This window comes from Adelges cooleyi, unplaced genomic scaffold, assembly GCF_023614345.1.
Source record: "Adelges cooleyi isolate 19-005CV unplaced genomic scaffold, UGA_ACOO_1.1 ACOO_flye_CR_arks_rails_tigmint_CR_PRNA_247, whole genome shotgun sequence".
NCBI classification, from domain to species: domain Eukaryota; kingdom Metazoa; phylum Arthropoda; class Insecta; order Hemiptera; family Adelgidae; genus Adelges; species Adelges cooleyi.
The window spans coordinates 8,306,664-8,328,656 of NW_026095912.1; the positions used below are offsets into that span (position 1 = coordinate 8,306,664).

Below are 21,993 nucleotides of genomic sequence, written 5' to 3' on the forward strand. Positions count from 1 at the left end.
GACGACATGGAGGTCGTTGAGCCTGCCTCCATCGCTACCCTCCGACCACAACCGCGGCCCTGGCCCAGGCACAGCGCCCAGCGCCCGAGCCTCAGTACCAGCAGCGGCCGCTATCAAGCTCACGGCGTTTGTTTACGTTTTGCAAGGTTTTTGATATTATAAATATTTGTAATATTGTGTTTGTTGTTCGCCGTCCTTGCGAAGAGGAACCGTAATCTATTATCGACTTCGTTGTCGGTGCGCGATCGCCAATAGACTAGGTGAAACGGCCAAAAGTAAAGTCAATACATTTATTTGTTGGAAAGACGCTCACACACACGGACAAAGACAAGTATATCACACGGTAGAAACACACTACCAGCAACAATGCTAGTGCCGACCCAACTCATTGGTGATAGTCCATAATGTGCATTGCAGTGGACAGCGTGAACACTTAAAACGACAACAAACCCTTCGAGCGACCAAGAAGATTAACAACATACACATACTCGTTATTAGTAAGCGCCAACTAACAATAAACTGTAAATAAGTCTTCATGCGTGTTTACGTTTCAGACACGTAGCCAGAAAACGTTAGGTATATAATTTTTGACCCTTTAAACCTTAAATCTAACTTAGTTATAAATTGTAGTTCAGAAACGGAACAAATTTACTTTACCGGACACCCTTTTTTTATTATGTCATCTTGTAGTGTTTTTACGCTGATTACATAATATTTGTAGAGTAGGTATGCATTAAAAGTTATACACATATTTCAAAAAGTAGTCATTAAAATGGAATATAATTCTTCAACAATATATATGTATTTATATTATCTTATTATATCTTATATCTTGTTTTAAATATGTTCCTTTGTTACTTGGAGTGTTTACTTCCATTCGTATCTAAAGTTACTAAGTAGGTATGTATTGTAAAAACAGAAGTTGTAAAAACAAACCACAGTAATAAAAATAATTGACATAATTATGTGTAAAAAAAAGATAATTTTCTATTTTTTCGACTTTTCTATGAAATTTTATTTTTTATGGACATTTCAGTTTGAAATTAACACATTTTATGTAAAATTATCTGAGCTTTCTAAAAAAATATTAAAACAATTTTCAAATTTTATGCCATGCGAAAATAAAACAACTTTTTAGACTCAATAAACTTTTTAAACTAAATTTTAATGACTTTTTGTTACACACAAAATCAATATTTATTTCAGAAAGGTGAAATTATTTTACATAAGAACTGATTTTTAATTTTTTTTTTTAAAGATAAGATACTAAAAAAAATTATAAAAAGAAGTGTCCATAAAAAAAAATTAAATACTTTTTACGACCATGACCAAAATAATTGAACAAAAAATCAAAAAAAAATTTAATAACATTCTTCTCGTTGTGATAGACATGTAAAGTAATTTCAAAAAAAATCTAAAGGGAGTCGCTCCATAGTTCATTTGTATTTTATGTTTTGACCCATATATATAATAGAAAATGTGTTGCACTTATCTAGTGTAGCCATATAGCATAAGGTAAACGCTTATGAGACTTTATTTATTTTAATTTTATTAAAGGTATAATCTAAGAAAAATGGCAGTTCACGGATCCACACCCAAGCGCAAAGAAATTTACAAATATGAAGCACCGTGGCCTTTGTACAGTATGAATTGGTCAGTACGCCCAGATAAACGGTTTCGGTAAGAACTAAATACTATTTTGTATCTATAAACTATTCAATTATTGGTTATACAACTTTAAAATTATTTATTTGTAATTTCACAGATTGGCAATTGGAAGTTTTGTAGAAGAATATAATAATAAAGTTCAAATTGTATCATTAGATGAAGAAGTTTCAGAATTTAGCCCCAAGAGTACATTTGATCATCCTTACCCTACAACAAAAATCATGTGGATACCTGATAGCGTAGGTTATTTTTTTAATAATAACTGAAGGTTATTTGTTGGTCCTATCTTTGTACATTTTCTTATTGTTTTTTTTTTGGTATCTTTAGAAAGGTGTGTTTCCAGATTTATTAGCTACTAGTGGTGATTACTTGCGAATTTGGAGAGCTGGTGAACCAGAAACAAGATTAGAATGTATTTTAAATAACGTAAGTTTTATGAATAAACAATAATAATACATTCTTACACCAAAACTATGATTGTTTTGGTTTTAAGTTTTATTACTTATTTTATATTGTCACAATCACATTAAATGTATAGACTTATTATTACTTATAATATTATATTATTATTATTACTTTTATTGAAAATTACTGTTGTATTATAGGGATCAAACAATTATTATATTGTAACTTAACTAAATATAATTAATTTGTTATCTTTTTTTAAGAATAAAAACTCAGATTTCTGTGCGCCACTTACATCGTTTGATTGGAATGAAATCGATCCAAATTTAATTGGTACATCTAGTATCGATACAACTTGTACAATTTGGGGTCTTGAAACAACACAGGTAATTAAATATATACAATTAACCATAAAACATATGCTTTGTGGTAAAATTGTTTCTACATTTTTCTTTTACAGATAGTCGGACGAATTAATTCAGTTGCTGGGCACGTAAAAACCCAACTCATTGCTCATGATAAAGAAGTTTATGATATAGCTTTTAGTCGTGCTGGTGGAGGTCGTGATATGTTTGCTTCAGTTGGTATGACTATTTTAATCACCAGATAATAAAATTATAATACAATTAATTTGACATTTAAAAAAAAAACCTTATAGGAGCCGATGGTTCCGTACGAATGTTTGACCTGCGACATCTCGAACATTCAACTATTATCTACGAAGACCCACAACACTCCCCGTTACTCAGACTTGCTTGGAATAAGCAAGATCCCAATTACCTTGCAACTGTCGCAATGGACGCGTGTGAAGTAAGTGAACAATAAAATATAGATTATTTATTTCCAACTAGAATTTCTTAACATTATAATTTATTATCACTGTAGGTAATAATACTAGATGTCAGGGTGCCTTGCACACCAGTAGCCAGATTGAACAACCACCGAGCCTGTGTTAACGGTATCGCATGGGCCCCGCATTCATCATGCCATATTTGTACTGCAGGTATGTTTTTACCCATTACTAACAGGAAAAATGACTTGATATTTATAAATGATAATGTTTAAAATGCTTATTTAATTGTCTAAGGAGATGATCACCAGGCACTGATTTGGGATATTCAGCAAATGCCTAGAGCCATTGAAGATCCGATTTTGGCTTACACCGCTGCCGAAGGTGAAATAAATCAAATACAGTGGGGCGCTACTCAGCCGGACTGGATAGCAATTTGTTACAACAAATCATTAGAAATATTACGCGTTTAATAATTTTGATGCAAGGATTATATGCGTACTATTGGGATTTTTTTTATTAAATTTAATTTCATTATTCCCCATTTTTTCCATACATCACATGAGAAATTAACAGCAAATGCATGACTTCATTAACGATCTTAATAATAATATTAATAGTATATATAACCTGGGTTTTATTGGATTGTTTGTTTTTGTTAGAAATTATTTACGAGAGTGTGATTTATTTATTTATTTATTTTTACCTTCTCTTGTTTCGTTTTTTCTTAAATTCTAATCAATAATAATTAATATATGACATCCATTGTAAAAATTAATTTTAGTTTGATAACGCTTATTGTGTGTCGGTCTTTTTTTTAGACAATTCTTTAGCTTGAATATATTCATGAAGAAGAATACTCATATTGTTAGGAATAATAATGTATCATTTTTTATAGACATCTGGTTTATCAAATATTAAAAACTAGAATAAGACTTCCATGATTTATAGTATAATTATATGTAATAACTAATATTTTTTTTTTTTGTAATAGATTATATTAACTTAATTAATATTTTTTTATAGTGGTGTCCATTAACACAAATGATATATAAATATATTAGTGTCGTCTATGATATATGCGAAATGTATATAATTACCAAACTATAATAATATTTTGGAACTATTAACAATTGTGATTTTTTTTTATGTATAAATTAATTATTACGTTATCGTATATTTTTATAAAAATGCGATACTATTTATTATTGTAATTTGTAGTGTTTATATTATTAAAGAGTGGATCAAAATGTTTATATTTAATAAACAATAAAATGAGCCACTGTTGGCATTGCAATTTATGTTTATCAGTTATTGAAAAGTAGTTGTGTTTGTTTTATACTAAGTTGGCAATGTACCTATACATTTTTCTGTGCTTAAATCTATGAAATAAAATACGTAATATGAAATTAAATATTTTATAATACATAACCACAAGTGTTGTTTAAGTTATTTCTAGATTATAATGAAATAATTATAATGTCTTTTTAAAATGTATAGTTGAGAGTAATTTTTTTAACATTTATTGTAAACTAGATGTTTTTTAGCACACAACTAACTCGGTAATAATTTTAAATAATTTTGACAGATAATAATTATATTAGTATATTTTGTTTGTCGATAATTGAATACAAGTTAATTGCTAGTTTATAGTGTCTATAATAATATAGAATTTGGTTGCGAATCATGTAGTCATTAACTTTGAAAAAAATTATGCATTTTATACTTTTTATGACATACTAAAAAATGTATGCAACTAATTTATTTTTTTAAACATATTTTAATTGATGGTAATTTGTTTCATAAGAGCTTAAAAAATGTTTTCACTTATGTTAAAAACGTGTAGCTCTTTTGTAATTTTAGCGTACACTAAAATTAACGTCATGCTGAAAAATGTGTATTACACTTGAAATAATACAAGACAATGTAATAAGATATTACAATAATATCAACAAATTAAATTATTAGCTATTTATTGTTGAGTTTATTGTTACGGTTTGAAAATGATATCACCAAAATGGAGGCCGTCATTAGCAATACATTGTTGTAAGCAATTTCCGAAGTTCTCCCACGATCTTCGGCACATTTAATATGGGTATGACCACGATTTCTTCAGTGATTCTCTCCTTCAGGTCTGCTAAGGTATAGGGACGATGTTTGAAGACCTTATCCTTAAGGAAGCCCCAGAGGAACAAAAACGCACATGCTAAAATCAGGAAAGCGTGTTGGCCAGCCTACGTCACCCCTTGAGATACCAACCACTCAGGGAACATTTGTCGAATAAAAAACTAACAAATTTTGAGCTGTGTGCGCTGTAGCCCCTATTTAGTTGAAACCATACATCCCCCAAGTCATATTCTTTATCCATTTCCTCCAACCAGTGCTGCAGTTAAGTGTCCGACATTAGAACATATCGCGCCGAAGTGACAGTGACAGCCCTGTTGTCCTCCTCAAAAAAGTACCAGCCGATCACCCCAAGTCGGGACCCAGTATTTCCCAATTTGGGACATTGTCACTTTAGTGGAGTAGAATGGTCTTTCATGGAGTTTCCGTGGGTTATTTTCAGCTTAGTATAGAAAATTCTGTTTATTTACAGATCCTAAGATCGATGAGTAAACACTAAATATCGGCTACAGCAATTTATTGCTCCTGACAACCGCCATCTTGGAGGCATAATTTTAAAAACATAACTTAAAAAACGGGATTTCACACTGATTTTAATAAAACAAACAGATTTTTTCTAAGTTCTACTAATCGTTATTTATAGCCCTTCAAAACTCGTCAGTCGGCTCCGCCCCACCCTGTATAACAGAGCCCAGAGGCACTATTCTCGAACTGCCAAAAAAATATGTTTTTAACATAAGTGAAAAAATTGTTTATCGCTTAAAAGTCATAATATACATAATACTAAATTTAATGACGTATTAACAAAAATATGTAAACTATAGGTATGGCGAAAATACTACAATTAGAAATGCTAATAACAATATTTGCAGTGCCGTCGCTAAGCAATATTCAAGGGGAGGGTGTCAAAATAAAGATGCAGACTTCAAACTTTTAATAATTTCTGACTAAAATGTTTGATTATTTTCTTAAAAATTTTATGAAATTTTATTTAAACCTTTTGAAGAAAATGAATGTGAATTAATAATAATTGAAGCAAATAAAAAAAAATAATGGGTAATTTGGTAATAATTTAATGATTTATAAAATTTTGTAGCTATTTGTATTAAAATGATGACTAGTTTTTTTTGAACTTTTACATGTTTTTTAGGTAGTATGTTCTATAATAACATTTTTTATGCAATTAAAATTTATGTATTAAAAAATGTTCAGGTCCGTCTTCCGGTCGTTGAACAACCAGTAGATTTTTTTTTTTTATCTTAAATTTTCAGTGTCTTTTTATGCATAATATAAGGTTAGCAGGATTATCCCATTTAAATGTTGAAGATAGATTTTTTTTTTGCTCCACTCTAATGTCCATAGATACTCATAACAAACAAATATAATTTTAGGAAATATTTATTTGGTTAATTGAAATATTTAGTTTTATATAATAGGAACTTAAAATATTATATAATATATGAGTACAAAGAAAATGACTACACTTTAAATACAACACTCTTAAATTTTACAACTTACAAAATTGAATAAATGATAATTACATGACTTTTACACTACAAATTAATACAGATATAAAATTTTCTTTTTCTTTGGTTTTTAACTGACTATAATCAAGTATTGGAAATAACATACATATATTACATTAAATTAAAACGTTTTATTCAATTTTCACATTCTTGACATACTGGCAAAAGTTGGTGGCTGGCTTGTTTGTTTATGGACCATACAAGAACGAGCAACTGATTCAAAAAGTCTATAAAAAAATAATATTCATTAACAAGTACCTACATTTATTTCTGTCCACTAATATTATGAACACTATGTTTAGTTAATTACGTATAATAAAATATTTAAAAAATACTTGACCAATTTGACTTACTTTTCTATTTCAGGTGCGCAGTGTACAAATTCGTGGTCCCAAAATTTATAAAGTGGGTTCTTAATTAATTCAATAAACGTGATCAACAAGCCCCAAGGATGTGGTCTATTTACAATAAGTCTTTCCAAAAGTACTCTATAACATAATTAAATAACAATATTGATATTAAAATAAAATACCAATTTTACTCTATACGTTGATTAATATAAAATGTTCTAACCGTGTTATTTGTTCTTGAATAGCTTCACTGTTAGCTTCAGCAAACAATAACAAAAGGGTACAACTAAAATAGTGTGTGTGACTGTTAGGAAAACGTAAATGATTTACCATGGAATTTAAAAACAAATATCGACCTAAAACAAAAAAATTAAATTTTTTATTTATTAACTCTTTGAGTTGCTCTGGCTTCGTCCAAGGGGGAGCCAATTCGGTCCAGTCGTTATCAAGTGATGCGTATTTTTAATTTTGCATCATCATAGCAGAAGAACATGTTAGCACTCCAAAAGAGTTAATTATAGTTAGATTAAAATATTCAATCACTTGCAAAATATGTTACTATGTTTAAACCAGTAGCATGGCTGTGCTTATTCTTGTTATATTACTGGTATTTACCTTCGTTGTCAAGGTCCACTGATAAATTTTGAAATATGTCCATATGTGCAGAATGTGCAATCGTTGAAGTGTTAGGCACTTGACCTTTACTTCTAATGTGTTGTATAGCTTGGGTCCCAACATACAAAACAATAGCATTTAAGAGTGATAAATTATAACGCATCCCTGGTTCGACACTGGTTTGTTGCAAAGTAGAACGGATGTCAGACAAAAAAGTAACTGGAGACCGTGTCTTTAGATACAAATCCAAATTCTATACAATAATCAAAAACGATTACAATATGTTCAATATTTCACCGCAACATACCGTATGTTAAGTATTTTACATTTTTGAAAGTTTGAGGTTGAATGTTGCTTTGGAAGTCTGGACCAATTTTTGGAGATATTGCTATTTCTTTAAGAACATCTACTTTTAAATTCGGAGTAAACGGATCTGGTAAGCGCATATTCCGTGGAAAAGCAGACAATATTAAGTTCCTCATCTAATAAAATTTGTTAAAAATTATTTTATCACATGCTCAGAATTAAAATAATTATTTTTGGCAAGCTTCACTTATGGTATAGGATAAGGCAAATAAGAAAACAAAACCTGAACGCAATTGGGCGGTACGGCATCACAAAATCCATAATGATACTCGCACAAAAACTCTGGAAAATCATGCAACAATATCAACATTATTCGCAATGCTCCTTTGTATAATAACTGAACAGGTTTAGCTAGCTCAGTATTTCGTAAAAATGGCGCTAAGTATTTTAACAGATCAACGAGCAGTTGAGCATAGAAATTCCATCCTTGGACATCGGTATTTTGCTTTTGATCATTTGTGTTCTGCCGCTAAATTTATCAAAAGCATATAGATATATTATTTCATATGAAAAATAAAAATACTGTTAGTTTACTTCCATCTTATCTAATATATATGTATATATATATATTTTCTATTATAATTACATTAAGTTATATTTTATTTACCTTTTCCTGTGTAGTTAAACTTAGAATTCGACCAATAAATACACGATTAGATATCAATTCTATCCAAGCAAAAGCAAAACCAGGAACTTTCTTAGGTCGAAGTAGGTGATAAGTATGGCAATAGGCAGCTAATGTCTATTACAAAAATAATAAAATTTAGTTTACTATTAATTTTATTATTTCTACGTAATCCAATCTTACAGCGCTATTGATTGATTCTAGTACTGGATCCGGTGTGTTCAACTCAAGAAAGAGCATACTTAACATTCTGTGATATGGCAATTGATAAAAACCGGGACCTTGTAGCTGATGATCTTGAAGTAATACACCAACAATAATACCAAGTACCTAATAATATATTTATACATAGAAAACAATTTTAAGGGGAATATAAAAAATTAAATTGTGTAATTACTTTATTTAAAAGATTAGTTTTGATAGTTATGGCGTTTGTATCGCCAGAATGTTTCACTAACATCACTATGAGGTTTACATAGGCATCGATAGTGTTGGAAAGTTTTGTCCGCACTGCTGTCGAAGACGGAGTTGAGTCTGGTAGTTGACGATAACATAACTCCACTATCAACTGGGAGCTAAGTCGGAAAAAACGAGTAATGATGTCATCGGACTTCAAAATTCCTTGAACGTTCATCTAAGCAGACAAAACATGTAGTTGAAAAAAATTTTTAAACACAACAGTAATAACTCACTTGATGAATATAAATATTAAATGTTTTCGCAGGATCTCTATTTGGTGAACTGGTATAAAGAGTCAACCATTCTTTTAGTAAATATTCAGTTTTTTCAAGCAAACCAGGAGGATCATCAACATCTCTTCCCTGTATAAATATTTTCAATTATTTATTAATGTAAAGAGACAACGAATATTTTTGAAATCTAATTTTGTAGTAATAAAAATCTACACTAACTCGTAACATTCCATGCTGAATTTTTAGTGTTGATGTGTTATTATTATTTGTCAGTCTATCTATAGAATCACTTTCTGCATGCGACGGTCTTATCACTTCAAGAATACTTGCCAGTCTATAACAAACACAATATAACACAAAAATACTTATTATTGTATAATTCTAATAATATAATAAATATATACCCCTCGGGTGTAGTGAGACCACTTTGCAAAATTGAACTTATAGCATCGATTGACGATTGTAAATGCTGTTGGGTAATTGGAGAATTAGTCCGATTGTCGATTAAATAATTTTGCAAAAATTGTTTAACATATGCCATAGCGACATAGTTGGTTCCATTCTCCATAGACATAGCTAAGTACGTATCATACATAGTCATATTCACCATACCAGCACGAATCAGTATGTCAATTGCATCCAGATTGTATCGCAAATCATCTCTAGCTCCAATAAGAGCCCTAATTAAAAGAATAAAAAAAGGCATTTTAATTAAAAATTTTCTTGAGAGTGAATGAACAAAAACCAACTTGGTCAATGTTTTGTTAGTCCACTGTATGTTGTATGCTCGAGGATCTTGAAATGCCCTAAATATATTAAGGAGCGTGTCACGATATCTGATTGTCATATCCAAATCTCGATTTGCAGTAGGATTTAAACCGTCTAAAAAGCTCTCGAGAACCTTGAAATCAAATAATTATAATAAACAAATTATAACCATGTATAACAAACAATTACGCTGTTTTTACTTTATTGACAACATTTGCTGCAGTAACAACATCACGGCTTCTTCTCAATGATATTAATGCTTCCAATACACTATGCAAGTTTGTTGGTTGTGTTGAATTAGAAAGAATTCGTTGATTTGCCAAGTACAATTGTAAAAGTGTTTCAACATCATTGATAAGTTTTTCATAAATAATAGTCATCTCATCGGGTGGGTTACTCTAAAAAAAAATTGGAAATACAAATAAATAATAATGTGTAATGTTATTATACATTTTAAACACTGATAACACTGACATTCTTGGCCACGAATAATGCAATTGCCGATTGGTCCAATGGTTGAAAGCTTGGTATAGATTTTGAGTATTCGTCATAAAGGTCTAACACCTGAGGAGTTGGTAAATTAACTTTGTTACGAAGCAAATCTGGTAAGAATTGAGCTGCTTGATTACTAGCTACATCTTGTCCAGCATAACGACGCGATTCCATTTTGCACTTTTCATATTCCTACAAAAAGTAGGTGTTAATAATAATAATGAGATCAGGTAACATTTGTAATAGTATTTCATATAAATCGAACTTACTGTTTTTAAAGTGTCGTCAATTTCAAGTTTTGCTTTTTGAGATACATTTTGATGAATAAAAGAACATGTCAATCCTAAATGATCATTTGCACAAATAGTAGATGCTTTGTCAATTAGTTCTATCTGGGCTTGTTTAGGTGACTGAAATGAAAATAAACTTTAAATTAAAAACCTAATTCAAACCCAATTTGTTTATACAAAATACACATACCGCGATTACACTTATAAAGTATTGTTTTAAATTTAAATTTAACGTGTACAAAACGTGTTCCCGAATTCTATCCAATGCGTTTGACGAAGTTATTTTTTCTATAAATAAATGAGCCGCTTTCCTCATAAGCAATTCATCTGGATCCATACTAAAATCCTAGTAACATATTTTTAATAAAAACCCTATCATTTAGCATTTAAATTAAATTAATTAATTTACTTTTTTGACAATAGCTATAGTAGTATCGGCAGCTATTTTAACAGTTCTTTGCACTACCGGTTCGATCCAATCTCGGACTGTTCGGTGGACAGCTGCCCATACACAACCCTTAAGTTTTGGTATTTTTACAAATCGTGGTACCTACAAAATAAAAAATGTTTAAAAATAAGCTTAAAGTAGACTAATTTAATGTGTGTGTTATTTACTAGAGTATTAATAGCAATAATTGGCGACATCAGTGATGCATTTTCAAGAGTTGAAAGGTTATATTTATCGTCGATCATAGGTGAAGGTGAAATTTCACTAATAGATGACGTAAGTGTTCTAATTCCTCCAGATGCCACTATTTCAGTAACCATCTCATCATTAAATATAAACACTGATTGTACAGCTGAAGCGATCTTTGTGTGTTGCATTTCGGAAGTCATAATCGCTACAAAAAATTGCATTTGTTTAACAAATAAACAATATTTAAGAGATAAGATAGGTTTAAAATAAGTATTCAAATTTAAATCTTCTATTAAAAAAAATGTAATCTTAATTAAATGTTTGAAAAACTGACATAATAAAAAATGCTATCATAATACTATTCCTAATAGTATGATTTTTTAAAATATAGTTCTGCACAAAATGGCTGAGATATGAATAATTTATTTACTGACAATTAGTAGTAATCTAAATATATTTTAATATTTTTAGAAGTATACTATAAAGTAAAATAAAGGTGACAATTATTACTTAGGAATAATTTTTACTTTTAAACGAATAATAGGCAATATTTAATTATTTGTTTTAGATAAAACAAAAAAATATCAATTGTTTTTTATTTAATTTAATTTATTAATCATGTCGCATTGTGTCACTATATTTTTACCAGAAATTTTAAATAAAACTTAAAATACTTTACCTAATGAACTTTATTATTTATTATTTAATACATCAATACTTAAAAATATATATTATACTAAATATACATAATGTTTGTAAGAAATAATAAATTAAGCATATTAATAATAGTACTTATTGTAATTAAAACACTATATTAAATAAATATTAAAGTTACGTTACATACCAGGAATATCTGTTTCCATCTGTTCTTCTACTGGCACTTCCTCAACATCAGTAATTGGTTTCTCATTCGGATTCTTTTGTAATTCAGGATTATTAAGTATACAAGAAGGCTGCAACTCCTTAAAAAATACAAACAATAAGAAAATATTTTTAAAAAGAATTATTTTCAAAAAACCATTTTTTTTACCATGAGATTAAGTTGTAAAGTTTTACAAAGTACTTCCACTTCAAACTTTAATGATAACTTTAAAGCAGGAGTACGGTGAAGTTCAGCTAAAGAGTTCATAATAGCCATCGTCCAAGGATTCTTCGGTTTAAATATCTAGATGTATATATTTTTTTTAAATCAAAAGAAATCAACTAAAATATTTTATTAATATATTTTGTTTGCCCTTACTCTACTTCTAGAACACGATTCTAAAACTTTTGTTATAAATGGTACAGTATATAGTAATTCTTTAACACCTTTACTGTACGAATCAACCAACAACATTTTAAGGTCGACATCTTTCATCAATACGGGTCTATTTTTTCCTATTGTAATCATCCCATACCAATGGCCTAAATTTTTTAACAAATTTCTTTCTGAAAAATTGTTCAAATCTTTAGCGCAGCCCAACAGCACCTGAAAAAAGTTAAATACATTTACATTTTACTCATAACAAAAAATTATTAATTTAACTGAAAACTCAACTCACTTTTATACTTTTTAAAGTGTCTTCCATAATCAAAGAATTAAATCTTGCATTATCAAAACAGTCTACAAAATTTAAATATAATGCATGGAAATTTGTTTCAATAATGACTCGTCTCATAATTAGATATTGAGATAGCCACGGCAAATAATCATTAATGATAATTTCTTTGGCTTCGTTGCACTACAAATATGTAATTAAATTATTAAATCAGTTCATTTTTTTTGTGTGGTGTAACATTGTAAGTAACTTTAAAGTATAATTTACCTTTACTTGAACATTAACTTGACTCAAGTTGTTAAAGATAAAAGCTATTTTATCTTGAACGCTTTCGGGTGGAATGATAATGTTTTTATTTTTTGTGTCAAGTAATGAATCTACAGATGGAATAATTGCAAACGAAGGCTACATGAAAGAAAAAAAAAATTACACAAATATATAAACAGTATCAATATTAAAAAAAAAGTTAAATAATTCAATGTAAATACTTACTCTTGATGGCTTTAAAGCATTTAAAGAGTTCGTACTCATATTTACTGTTGCTGGTATCCCTGAGGCTATCGTGGTATTAACAGCAATATTTACTGAACTCTGTTGATCGCCTGTAACTGGCCCTTGTACCATCTCAGTCTGTTCTATAAGTCTAGATGATGGTGGTGGCTCTTGAGAAGTTTTGCCATATTCTACATACTAAAAAAAAATCAAAATTAAATAAAATATACTTTTGTTATGTGGATACTAATAGAAAAAAATGAATTTTTTTTCTAATAAAAAACGTATTGTTATTAAAATACCTCAATAAGATGCGGAGGAAATTGGTGATAATGAGGAATAGCTGCAATGTGGGTGCAATACTGATGATAATCCTTCAATCGATTTTTAAAACGGTTCAACGCAATTATTCCAAAATTATACATTTTTGTGTCTGGAGGTGATTTTAAGGAATCCAAAACAAAACGGAGAGCTAAACATAGAACTTTATAATTTCTAAAAAAAAATATATTTATATATAAATAAATAATAATAATAAAAAATACTGGAACAGTGAGACGTGGCGTGACAAAGTCGATAATCTAAAAGCGCAGTGTTTTTTAATAAAATTAAAAAACCTGTATTACATTATTTTTTTGTTTTTATTTTTAATAGTTTGTTGTAATGCTGTTTAATGTTATTAACCGTGGTCACCGAATTAGTAGAATGTGAATAATAAATAATAAAGGATGTGATATGCTGTATTGTGGCTTTAGCTACCAACATACATGGGGAGATTGTTATTTTGCAATGGAAACTATGAAAACAGAACTTTGGTATTGCGTATAGTAACGTTCAACAACTAAATGCGTCCCTATAATATGCGCAAACAGGAAAATACGCAAACCTTTTGATTTGTAGCTATAGTCAACAAAAAAAATGTATTTTAAAAAAACCACTTCGAGAGACATGCTGGACTGAAAGACATACCAAGCATCTTAGGTAAAATACATTTTCGCACAGCAGAATTCATTTTTTTAAATAAATATTTATAAAATACTCAAACGAGTATTGAATACTTGTATATTAATTAAATCCCTTTGATACGGAAATGGAGAATGCTGTCTTTGCTGCTTTATTATAAACGGAATGAATGCTCTCTTTGCCAAGGACTGGTAGTACCAAACGTTTTATCTTAGTGAAATAATATCAGAGTTAGCCGTCAATGCAGCATGCAAAATTGTACAAAAATGTTTATAAACTTGAAACTTTATAAAAAGTTTAGATTGCTGACTTTGCCACACAACACTTCATTAAATTTTTTAAAGCTTTGTACAGCACTTACACAATAAAACCATGTTGTATAACACCGCCAAATAATTGGGCTGTTATATTAAGTTCTGTTTCTGGATACTCATGAAAAAATCTATATTCGTCAAATAAATTCCTTAACACGCAGCAAAATACATCCTATACATTTATAAATAGATCATAAAATTAAACATAGTGTTACAACTTTAAACTAAAATATATGTCACCTTTTCACGTTTAACAGACGACTCGAGAAATCTCTTTAACATGTCTAGTACACCATCAATACTTAATGAGTCAATAGTAGGCGTCAAACTATAAATACGCTGAAAGTAGCTATTAGCTTCGTCTTCTATTTCTTTTGGCATTGGATCTGATATGTTATCCAAAAACATACTGTTTTCAACTAGAAATTAAAGATTCAACAATTAAAATAACTTTTGTTCTAGTGAATATTTTTAAGATTTTTTTAAAATTAATTTATACTCATTTGCACTATAAACACGTTTATTATTGCACTTAACTATTTTACTTTTCAAAATAACCATTATAATCAAAATAATTTTAAAAAAAACAGAATTGGTGAAAAAAATTGGTTTGTTCATTCGTTAAAAAGTTATAATCATTTAAAAGTATGGGTGACGGTTGACAGGAAGTGGAGTGCAGTTGAGTAATGTGCATACAGTTATTTTTATCTGCACGCATTATCTACCGCACTCTACCTCCTACCCTAAGGTTTAAACTACGAAAACTTTAATAATAATGATCCAAAAGTGGTTGTCGACCAGTCAACATTTTCAGCAAATTATGCGTTCCCTAATGCCTTAAACTAATAAAAATAATTATGCATAAAAACATCAAATCAACCCAATATATCGCTACACTAAGGACAATAGCACGTACCTAACATTTTATCAAAAATGAGTATTTAACATAAAATAATTCGTAATCTCCTTGCGGACATGTTATATTATCAACTTTTTTTCATATAATCGGTTATTTCCCTCAAAAATCACGTTTATGTAATAACGCGTATCTACTATTTAACTGTGAAAAACGTAAATAATTTGATAATTACCAAATTATTATGACTGATAATTTAGTAGTTCTCATACTTTAAGTATGAAGTATGAGAAAAAACTATTTAAAATTTGATAAACATTGTACAAATATGTAATAAATAAAACTACTTTTTTCAAATCAAAGTAAAACGGTTTCTTGCTTCCCCTGAAAAGTTGCCAAATTGTAGATACGTGGAATTGTCGTTGTTGTAATGATATGTGGAATTATCGATGTCCAGAAGTACCTTCCTATTGTTATATTTTAGACTTACAGATGATAGAACCCTCTCTTTACGGCGAGAAACCCGCATACAATTGACATGTTTACCTGTTATACTATATGTACGTATGTTGTACTTACAATTTTGTATAGGTTTAGTAGGTGGTGTAATAGCTGGTGTAGTAACTGGTAGTGGCGACATACAACTCATCATATTAGGTGGCACACTTAAATGGCTCCACATGTTCGTACATTGAACGCTTGTTGATGGAGATGTCATAATTGAGAAGTTATTAAATCCAGAGGGATTCCCAAACATATTTTGAGATGGTGAAATAGGGGCTTGAATTAAATGTCCCAATGACACTAGACACATATATTTAAACAAAATAAATTGAGCATGACTAGAAATGAGTGATTTTTAAACCTGGTAAGGTAAACGCAGAGCCTGACGTAGGATTGAGTCCAATATTAGTAAGACTAGTAGCAAGTCCTGACAACTGGTTCACATATATTTGGGAAGATGATGCTTCCATAGTACGAAGATGTTGTGGTTGACGTATTAAAGTTGGTGGGGGGCCGATTGGGTTAATGCGTGGCACTTTGGTCATATACATATTAGTATAATTTGTTACCATTATCATAATAGCTTCTAACAAATTTGGAGTAATGTTTCTGTAAATAATATTAAAAATTTAATACTGTTAGTATTAAATATCAGTTATTATATAATATTATACTTTAATAGTTTTTGTAAATTGAAAAAACTAATTGACTTTCACAATCTAAAATTGTATTTTATTTTCCTTTATAAATGTACAATTCATTAAAAATACATTTTTTTTTTCAAAATGAACAACAAAGTAGACATTTGTTATAAAAGACTCACCCTGAGTTTATATTTCGCAAGCAATTTAACATTGTTAAAACAGTGTCAGATGATAACGTTGTATATTTTGAGAAATTCTCATCTTTAGCTAAATATCCAGTTAGTTGAGGGCAACGTTTCTGGCCATAACATATTACACGAAAAATTATTATACATTTATCTAACTACCATAACTAACAGACAATAAATTACACCTATAAATATTTAATACAACAAGTTGAATTATAGTTTAATCAAATAATTTATAATTTAATTAATTTAAAAAAAAATCACATTATTCAAATTTTGTTTTGATTAATAAAAAAATGACATAAAAAAACATACATCTATATTTATCTATAAAAAAATTCAATTTCTAATGAACAAATAATTAATTTACCTGTAAAAATTTGACACACGAGGCAATAAAATTTTCACCATGTTCGCGAATTTTATCTGAAAGCCATTTATCCAATTTCAAGTATTCACGCTGAGAAGCTAAACAAGCTAGATCTATAATAAAGGTAAACTGGTGAACACTCAGTAAAAATGATAATGCCTAGAAAAAAAAATAAAAAAATTAGTGATAAAAAAAACATTGAATTATTATTTTGTTACTTTTAGGTCTTGTGCTATATCTAATATTCGTGCAAGTTTTACATGGTCACAATCGCTTCGCATATACCAGTCACACATTGACTGAGCTAAAGTATGTTTAAGCCCTGTGTTCTAGAATAAAAATAATTAGAACAAAATGAAGGATTTTAAACTAAATAATTAATGTTTTGATAAAAAAATAAGTAATATATATATTTTTTTTTTTTGACATTAATTAAAATTACATTTTTAATACCTGATGATTCCATGCACGATTTAAAACAATATCGGAATTGCTGTGGTTTCCAAGGAAAATTGAGAAAATAACACTAAAAACTTCATGTCTAATTATATTGAGAGGCTCATTGGATTGTATAAGAGCAAGAGCTAATATATCAGGACAATTATGAACTGGATACTTCAAGCAATCTTGTATTTCATAACAATGACCTCGTTCCGCCAAACCAAACAATGCATCGACTAAATCAATTGAACGCCTTTAAACATAAATAGTAAGGAACATTAACTAAAAAATTATTTTATGGTACATAATTTATAAAAGTAGATATTCATGAATGAATAGATACGTATACTATAACTTTACCAATTGTTTATGTCTTGGTTTTCTGTACCCGGCCTAACATTTAAAAAGTCAACATTAACTCTACGACAAGGATAATCATTAAAACAGAATATATCAGAATTTTGAAGACAATATTGTAATAAGGACATCTGAAATTACATATTACATTTTAAATATTATTAAATTATTTTTTTTTTTTAGTATGGATAACTTACCTGTGAGTCAGAATTTGTCCACTGGTAATAAAACATTTTAATTGGGAAGCTTTCTCTGAGGAATTTTTGTTTCTTCAAAGCAAGACGAAGAGTAGTAATAAGCAGGACTAAACCTTTTCTATCTTTAATCATAAAGTCAGACTGATCTAATTCTTTAACTACCTCTGTCCATGATAAAAGTGGATTCTAAATAACAAATAAAAAAAAAAAATGTAAATAGCAATATAACAGTCAGATGTTCTAGAGTCTTAAAATGTTGAACAATATTTCTATAATAACTTAATAACGTAAATCTTACCACGTCTAGAACTGCGCCCACAAATGCTTCAACATTCCATGTAGTTAAATTAGCGTTAGAAGTAGTCAAATCACTCAAATCAATACGGTTATCTCCCACCCAGAAGGACAAGAGTGGCTGTGTTTCTAAACCAGAGTGACTACGTATCATCATTATTAACACATTAGCAATAGATTTTGGGCCAAAAACGAATGTCACATCATTTCCAGCAATAATTGACATCAAATTCTTCTTGCACTCATCTTTTGAAACGCAAAATGAGTAGCCTATTTCCATCATGAAATCGGCTAACGATGTATCCAACTGTATAAAATAAAAATTAATATTACTCATAATTAAGCAGTTTTTCATAAGCAGACTACAATCAAAAATCAAATAAAAGGTACCATCTTAATATTAATTGTTTCTTGATCCATTTTAACCATAGGGTGGTCAGGCTTATTTGAATATATCAAAGGAGCCAATAAAACCGGGGCAACCTCTAAAGGAAAATCACGACGTAAGTTTAACAACAAACTATTCTTTACTTCTTTACTAATACCTGTAAAAAAATGTAGTATATATTTTAAAAAAATGTTCTGAAATAATGCTCTATTAAATAATTTAAAACAACTCTTATCATACCAAAATCTCGATTGGTGACAGAAAATATGTGGCATAGTATTAAATGAAGAACTTCAGGACTAGAATCATGCAATCCCCCTTCAGTGACTTGATTACTATGGTCTTCTAAGAAAAAGAAAACAACAACAATACAATTAAACTTGAAAATAATTGAACAATAATATTATATTGCATACCTAAATTAATATAGAATTTAATTAGTTCTGGTAATTTTTGTTTCACATACTCTAAGGCATATGTGGAGTAGTTGACTGATTCCAAACATACAATTCCAAAAACCACTTCTTGTACAGGACTTAGATGTAAAAGCCTACTTAGCTGTATGAAAAACTTTATCGAAGGTTTCAATAGCTAAAGATTTATTATAAAAACAATTTAAATACAATCAAATTGTGAAAGATAATGATAACAAAACTTAAAACTTTAATTACTTTTGAATTAGCAAGTGGATTGTCTAGTGCAAAACACAAAATTGAAAAAAGCGAGGGCTTGTTCAAAAGAGTTTTACATTGTTGCGCTAAAAGTAGAGCTTGATAATAATCTTTATGAGATGTACTTCGTGGTCCTTCACTGTCTCTCAAATCTATATGAGAAAGTAAGCAACGCAGTAAATGTCGATCAACTTCAAATCCTTGTAATTGGATGGCCTTAAAATTAAACAACATTCACAAAAATAAAATAATTTGTTTTGAATGCAGAGGAAATGTGTTTCCTATAGCTTCACAATTGTAAATATTATAACCTACACATTTCTAAAATCTTAGAAAATATTATGAAGACTATAAAATAAATAATTAGTAGAATAAATGACCTACATTTTTTGGGTAATTTCAAAATAAAACTCAATTTCATACAAAAACATGAATTTGCCTTGAATAATACCAGTGTTGAAACTGCACCACTAATATTGTATGTAATATAATTTTCCATAATTAAGAGGACGTTATTCACCCAATTTTATAGCATCAAAAAATACCTACACAGAATGCGTTTTACTCGGTTTGTGATGATTTTAGAGCATAAATACCTCAATTAAAATGAAAGCTGACAAGATTTTGGAGACAACGTTATATCCTTTTTTTGATAAACCTAATATTTAACATTTAAAAAAAAATTTTAAATAGCTATAACTTGTTTTCCAAATCAGATACGACATTGTCTACAAAATATTGTTACCTTTTGATTTCATAACACATGTTTTTGTCTAAAACAACCATAGACCTAATAAACTTATTCTGTGTAGCTATTTAAATTAAAAAATAATGTTAAATCGCTGTCAAAGATGCTGGTGGTAGTCCAAAAAATTAATGAACTACTAAAAATGGGTTATAATAATTAATAAACTAATAATTAGTTTAAGCTTTAAATTAAGATTTTAATAATAATTGCCTATACCTAACTCCGTAATAAAAAATGATTAAAAAATGGGTACTTTAAAAAAAAAATGTTATTACCTATAAGTAAATTGAAATAAATATTGTTTTATTATTTATATCAGCATAATAACATGTTTTTCTAAATAGAAATCAAATTAATATAGATTCTTTTTAAATTGTACATAGTTGTTTTGTCCAGAAAAAATAACTTAGTAACCCAAAAAATTAATATGTCATTAAGCCACTTAGACAAACATATAATTAAGCAGACATGAAAAATATTTCATTAGTTTCAAGGTTCGCAGAGGGTGCACAGTGTCACTACGGGGGGTGAAAGCTACTAGAAATGAATTTAAAAATATGCATTCAATTATAAAACGCCCAGAGACATTCTAAATAATAAAAAACTTCTCCGGTTAATGGAACAACATTAAGGCATGAATATGTTTTTGGACTGTAACGAGGGACAACGTATGCATTGTTAATTCATTTTTTATATTATCAATTTTTGACGATGGCGTAAAAAGATATGTCAAAAGCCAAAAAACATATCTAACTATGATAATTACCAAAAGTTCTGACTTACGTTCAATATTTCTTGAACACTAGAAGTGTAATTTTTCCTTGACAAATTAGCGACGAGAAAGCTGATTTGTGATAATGTATAAGACAAAGAATCCAAGTTCATAGTTCCATGAATGCTGCTTCGAAAGCTTCAATACAATTTGAAGCTCTCTTGGACGTTCAGAGCCGTGAAGCTTGCTAAAAAATTATAACGTTTCAGTACTGAGAACAGCCGAAAAAGGACGGGACAGATAAGTTATTACAACATGGTATTCCAAAAGCGCAGAAAATTCCAATCTCCATCGACCCTCCGCCGACCGTTATGAGGACTTTCATTTTACTGGCATAACTGACTAGTGCGTAGTGACTCGAACAACCATAGACAAGTGTACAACAGCGACAACTGTGTTCCACAATCACGAATCCCTTTGGCTTTGGCCGGCCGACCGCTAGCGCCTAGCGCTATATTGATTGCAGTTTGGAGGTAACTTGGAAGAAATTACCATGTTGTTTCACCTCCAGCGTCACTGCAATAGTGATAACGCTATGGTTTATTTGAAAGTGTGATAACAATATGTAAAATGTTAACAAAAACCTAGCAAGCCACTTGATTGACTTGAATTAACCGTAAACGTTATAACAATGACAATAATTCAACTACACTTAATTATTGCCAAGATGGCGAGAACGACCATTACATGTTAAACATGTAAACGAAACTAACTTAATTGGTGTTACACAATTATTATTATTTCATTGAGCCCTTAACTAGCTCGATCTTAGAAATAAGCAAATCTAAAGAATAAGCGAGGGCAAAGCTTCCCCTGTTAAACTTTAAAGTGTTATTCTCCTCAAATTACCTATTCAAAGAGTACATTGCAATAAAAACTTATTTTTCCAGAGTTAATAATTGTAAATA

At 29.3% G+C, this 21,993-nt stretch overlaps 2 protein-coding genes across 5 annotated transcripts; one reads left to right on the plus strand and one right to left on the minus strand.

Annotated features, from left to right (window-relative positions):
* The first annotated feature begins 97 nt into the window (after positions 1-97).
* Positions 98-4,247, plus strand: LOC126836594 (DDB1- and CUL4-associated factor 7). 3 transcript variants are annotated; one of them, XM_050570148.1, is made up of 9 exons: positions 98-497; positions 1,558-1,680; positions 1,766-1,907; positions 1,996-2,094; positions 2,337-2,459; positions 2,534-2,657; positions 2,732-2,883; positions 2,959-3,076; positions 3,164-4,247. In XM_050570148.1, the coding sequence occupies exons 2-9, from the start codon at positions 1,574-1,576 to the stop codon at positions 3,334-3,336; spliced, it is 1,038 nt and encodes a 345-aa protein (XP_050426105.1). In that variant the 5' UTR covers positions 98-497; positions 1,558-1,573; the 3' UTR covers positions 3,337-4,247. The 3 variants fall into 3 exon arrangements, with proteins under 3 accessions (XP_050426105.1, XP_050426104.1, XP_050426103.1); XM_050570147.1 differs by having other exon boundaries at positions 98-576; positions 3,161-4,246; XM_050570146.1 differs by having other exon boundaries at positions 99-497; positions 3,161-4,245.
* A 2,192-nt stretch (positions 4,248-6,439) lies between these two features.
* On the minus strand, positions 6,440-21,478 carry LOC126836463 (CCR4-NOT transcription complex subunit 1-like). 2 transcript variants are annotated; one of them, XM_050569914.1, is made up of 43 exons: positions 21,341-21,478; positions 21,097-21,272; positions 19,566-19,781; positions 19,311-19,485; positions 19,135-19,239; positions 18,897-19,051; positions 18,511-18,813; positions 18,213-18,398; positions 18,019-18,146; positions 17,671-17,911; positions 17,436-17,546; positions 17,218-17,376; positions 16,839-16,957; positions 16,377-16,624; positions 16,091-16,315; positions 14,896-15,074; positions 14,703-14,827; positions 13,681-13,873; positions 13,379-13,576; positions 13,154-13,291; positions 12,890-13,069; positions 12,589-12,816; positions 12,379-12,513; positions 12,193-12,310; positions 11,327-11,553; positions 11,121-11,261; positions 10,902-11,057; positions 10,691-10,831; positions 10,404-10,613; positions 10,130-10,327; positions 9,911-10,062; positions 9,566-9,841; positions 9,381-9,495; positions 9,162-9,290; positions 8,867-9,103; positions 8,653-8,799; positions 8,452-8,586; positions 8,068-8,313; positions 7,805-7,960; positions 7,479-7,731; positions 7,087-7,219; positions 6,867-7,001; positions 6,440-6,740 (listed from the first exon to the last, which is right to left on the minus strand). In XM_050569914.1, the coding sequence occupies exons 2-43, from the start codon at positions 21,196-21,198 to the stop codon at positions 6,656-6,658; spliced, it is 7,239 nt and encodes a 2,412-aa protein (XP_050425871.1). In that variant the 5' UTR covers positions 21,199-21,272; positions 21,341-21,478; the 3' UTR covers positions 6,440-6,655. The 2 variants fall into 2 exon arrangements, with proteins under 2 accessions (XP_050425871.1, XP_050425870.1); XM_050569913.1 differs by having other exon boundaries at positions 21,338-21,478.
* Between the last annotated feature and the right edge of the window lie 515 nt (positions 21,479-21,993).

Coding starts and splice junctions, on each gene's coding strand:
- LOC126836594 (XM_050570147.1), top strand. CDS start 1,574: ATGGCAGTTCACGGATCCACACCCAAGCGCAAAGAAATTTACAAATAT. Junction 2,095..2,336: donor TAGAATGTATTTTAAATAAC/GTAAGTTTTATG, acceptor TCTTTTTTTAAG/AATAAAAACTCAGATTTCTG. Junction 2,460..2,533: donor GGGGTCTTGAAACAACACAG/GTAATTAAATAT, acceptor TTTCTTTTACAG/ATAGTCGGACGAATTAATTC.
- LOC126836463 (XM_050569914.1), bottom strand. CDS start 21,198: ATGAACTTGGATTCTTTGTCTTATACATTATCACAAATCAGCTTTCTC. Junction 8,314..8,451: donor GTTTAACTACACAGGAAAAG/GTAAATAAAATA, acceptor TGATAAATTTAG/CGGCAGAACACAAATGATCA. Junction 7,002..7,086: donor ATTCAAGAACAAATAACACG/GTTAGAACATTT, acceptor ATTATGTTATAG/AGTACTTTTGGAAAGACTTA.